The sequence below is a fragment of the Microtus ochrogaster genome, unplaced genomic scaffold, assembly GCF_000317375.1.
Source record: "Microtus ochrogaster isolate Prairie Vole_2 unplaced genomic scaffold, MicOch1.0 UNK100, whole genome shotgun sequence".
Classification (NCBI taxonomy): domain Eukaryota; kingdom Metazoa; phylum Chordata; class Mammalia; order Rodentia; family Cricetidae; genus Microtus; species Microtus ochrogaster.
Window position 1 is genome coordinate 196,964 of NW_004949198.1, and position 4,185 is coordinate 201,148.

The 4,185-nt window shown below is 50.6% G+C and overlaps 1 protein-coding gene across 2 annotated transcripts in view; it reads right to left on the minus strand.

Moving 5' to 3' along the window:
• Positions 1 to 4,185, minus strand: part of Pygb (glycogen phosphorylase B) — a 51,093-nt gene that overhangs the window by 13,487 nt on the left and 33,421 nt on the right. For both annotated transcript variants that reach the window (XM_005371224.3, XM_026778050.1), the window contains exons 15-16: positions 2,695 to 2,753; positions 421 to 562 (exon numbers count right to left, since the gene is read on the minus strand). In XM_005371224.3, the coding sequence (XP_005371281.1) occupies positions 421 to 562; positions 2,695 to 2,753 (201 nt within the window). The remainder of the gene's footprint in view (positions 1 to 420; positions 563 to 2,694; positions 2,754 to 4,185) is intronic.

Genomic DNA, 4,185 nt, shown 5'->3' on the forward strand with positions numbered 1-4,185 from the left:
GCATGACGAATGAGCAGCGAGGAGTGTGGAGGCAGGAGAGATGGAGAGGACAGGCTTCAAGAAGCAGGGGAAGGGAAGGTGGCAGGAGCTGGTGTTGGTGAGCAGGGAAGGAGGAGATGAGTGGTAGAAGGTTCTGGGAGGTCAGGGGAGTCACAGTCTGCTGCCAAGAGAGACCCAAGAGCATCAGGCAAAGCTGAGGGAGGACGAGGAGGGAGGAGCAGTGAGATCCAGAAAGGTGCGAAGAGGTCCGGGTGGCAAGAACGATAGCAGTTCTTCCTGTGACAGGCAAAGGTTCTCAGACACTCGAGAAACACAGTGTCGCCCTGGCAGAGCCTCTGTGTCCAGAGCAGAACAGCCCCATCAGCATGGCCAATCCCCCACCCAGCCCAAGCAGAAGCCAGGCAAGGAGTTCAGAACTACCTTTCTCAGCTAAGGACACCCGATAGTTCTCCAGGAAGATCACTTTGAGCCTGTCGCCCACAACTGGATCATGATTGACAACATCTCCAATGGATGTGACCAGCTTGATGATCATCTTAGCCATGTGGTAACCAGGAGCTGCCTGGAAAGAGGAAGGTGAAGTTAGGGGACTTTAGCATAAGGAGGGTCCATGGAGCACTTGGTAGCATTACTGGCTCTTGGGCATGTAAGGTAGTGGGCCACTTGTGGGCCATGGAGACTTGTGCTAGATTGGCCAGTAGACTGCAGACCATGGAGGTCACACCTACAGTGGCCCCGCTGGTGGTGGGGAGGGGGAGGAGCTTATTTTTTTGCCTGCCTGTCTTGACTTCGACTGACCCCACATGTCACCTCGCTTCTGGATTTGCCAGCTTTGAATTTGATTTTCTGACTCTGGTCAGTGTTTTAGAAACTATTAAGATGCAGCTGGGCAGAGTGGTGCACGCCTTTAGTCCCAACACTTGGGAGGCAGGAGCAGGTGGGTCTCTGTGAGTTCAAGGCCGGCCTGCTCTATATAGTTCCAGGACAGCCAGGGCCACGTAGTGAGACTCTGCCTTGAAATAACAAAACAAAACAAAAAGAAACTACAAGATAAAAGAAACGAAGACCTCTAGAGCTATTAATTTACAAAAAAAATACAAAAAACAAAGGAATATACTAGAATGTACCAGGAAGGATATATTCAGAAAAGGCCACCCTCAGGACAAAAATGTAACAAATATACTGAAAATTAAAATAAAAAAAAAACACAGAAGGAAGTTAGGTGGTGGTGGCACATGCCTTTAATCTCAGGACTTGGGAGGCAGAGGTAGGTAGATTTCTGTGAGTTCAAGGCCAGCTTGGTCTACAGAATGAGTTCCAGGACAGCCAGAACTACACAGAAAGATCTTGTCTTGAAAAACCAAAATCCAAAACCAAAACAAACTCACAGAAGGAAAGCCCACAGATGTAAGAAAAATTAAGGGACCAATCTCAATTCTGGGTCTTTACTTGAAGTCTTGGCTGAAATCGTAAACATAGGGCCCAGTGGTTGAATGCTCTCCTAACATGTGGCAAGCCCTAGGCCCGTCCTGAGCACTGCAAAGAAAAGGTAAGTGTGACTTTAGCTGGGCATGGTGATGCCTGCTTGTAGTTCCAGCCACTCCAGAGCGGAGGAAGATGACTCTGGAGCCAGGTTAGGCGACATAATCAGAACCCCCAACTCAAAAGAGAAAATATTGCAACTTCAGTAAGAAAAAGTGGGTAGTGGTGCCAGAGTGGGTTGGCATTCATTGGCGTGGAAGAACCCCTGTCCAGTGTGTTGGGTGTCTGATCACACAGTGATGCTGAGAATCTAAAGCATCCTGTGGTTTCAGAGAACATCTCTTGTGAAGATGTGCAGGCACAGTATAAAGTACATGATCTGGACTCGGCAGCGCTGGAGCGGGATGTTCTGCAGTCCTTCCGGATTTCCTCTAGGCTTAAGTTTCTTCATTGTACTACTTTCATCTTCCTAAAAGTCCATATTGCTTTGGCCTTGTACATACTAAATAAAATCCTATCAAAATAGTATCAGATCCAAATTTGCTTCCAAAATACCAGGCGATGAGCGTGGGCAGAGACCAAACAAGGCGAGGCACTTGGATGCTGAGCCTGACCCTCCAGACCCTAACGTCTGAGGAGAGAATGGCCTTGTGGCCAAGGGCAGCACACTCCAGCCATGGAATGCCAGGAACAGCAGGAATGCTGTCCGTGGACGGCCATGCGAGGCTGTCCCAGGGCAATCTCTCAGAAAGAAATTGCACCCCAACAGCTCATATCCTCTGACAAGACCCAGCTACCAGCTGAGCACAAGTAAGTGACAAGCATGCCTGCTACCCCTAGAATGTGTCACAGTGATTAAATCAACTCAAACCATGCTAACCCTCACGTGTGGCAGATGAAATAGTCACGACCACCACTGCACTGTGAAATCGTGGAGGCAGAGAAAGGATGTCGCAGGGCTGGGGTGGGGAGTGGGAATGTGGGGCTGGGGATCCCCTAGCACCTCTGAGTGAGGCCAGGAGGCTTGACTCCACTTCCTGCATAGTCTGTTAATTGTGTCCAAGGCTCCCTACCCCAGCCCTCATGGCAAGGTGCTGCGGGCATGCACAGTGCACTTGCTTTCTGAGCAAGCCAGCTACCCAGAGACAGGTCAGGAACACATCTGCTTCCAGGGAAGCATCAAGACAAGGAACGAGGAGGAAGTTACCTCACCTTGCCTCCGATCATAACAGTCCTGGGCACAAAGGCCTTGGCTGGATCCTTCTTTATTCCTGGAGGGCAAACAGAAGAGGCAACTTTACCAGATGGTCCCTGCTCAGCTACCCAGGGAGACCTAGTGAGAGGCACATTCATCAGGCTGTGTGTTCTCACCTAGGACATACACAGCTGTGAATACCTCCGTGGGAACTTGTCGCTAAGAGGAACAAGGCCTCCCCTAGACTTTGCCCTGGCACGCCAGGCCGGTGGAGAAGGCTACCCAAGACCCCTGCCAACAAACGATGCAGTATCCTGAGCTTGAGGAAAACCACGCACATGCTCCCAAAAAATTCAACCCAGGAGCTGTTTGCCTGTGATCATGAGGAGTCAAAGTGTACGAGACATGCACTGTGTTCTCAAAACCTAGTTTTCCTTTTTGCTATTTTGCTATTATTATCATGTGCACAGTGTGTGTGAGCGCGGGTGGGCATGTGCCGCTGTCCACAGGTGGGGCCGGTCCCCTTCTACAGCTAGGGATGGAATCGGGCTTCAGGCTTCTGAAGAAATGCTTTTCTTTGCTGCGCCACCTCACCAGTCCTTAAAACACATCGTAGACACATCATTTTGATGATACTGAGAAAGGAGGTGACCTCAGGATTGTGGTCTGGTACCATCAGCCTTTGAAGTGTGAAAGTCTCCCCACTGCCTGGGTATGGCTTGTGTATGCAATCATTTGGAAATGCCCCCCAAAGGCCCCTGTGCCAAAGGCCTAGTCACCAGCATGCCCTGTCATGGGAAGTGCTGGAGCCTGGTGAGGCTTGGGGAAGAAGTTAGACCACAAGAGGTATGCCCTTGGAGGGGACACTGAGAGGCCTTCTCCTGTCGCTGTCTCCTGGAGGTCAGGAAGTGAGCAGGCCTCTTTGTGTGTTCCCACTGTGAGATACTGTGCTACTCCTGAGCCCAGGGACCAAAGCCTGAAACTATGAGCCCAACCGTGAGCTGGAACAGCCTTTCCCCCTTGGAAGCTGATTCTCTCAAGGCCTTTGCCACAGAGGTCACTTCGTGGCTGAGAGGCTCGCACCTGATGCTTTCCTGCAGAGATCTGGTCAGAGGACCGAGCCACAGTGGCCGGTTCATACCCATCCATTTACACATTTCAGTCAGGGTGAAGGTGTCAACAACAGGAACCCCCACAGCCATTCAGTAGGCAAAGCTAAGGAGTGGGGTTACCTTCAGTTCTGTGGGAACATGGCTCTTTTACTTCTAAACCCCCCAGAATAACATGAAGAAAAACAGTAAAAAAAAAAAAAAAAAAAAGGAGGCTAGGCAGGTGGCCCCGCCTGCAGGCCAGACATTTGAAACACTGAGAGGGGCTGGAGAGATGGCTCAGAGGTTAAGAGCATTGCCTACTCTTCCAAAGGTCCTGAGTTCAATTCCCGGCAACCACATGGTGGCTCACAACCATCTGTAATGGGGTCTGGTGCCCTCTTCTGGCCTGCAGGTATA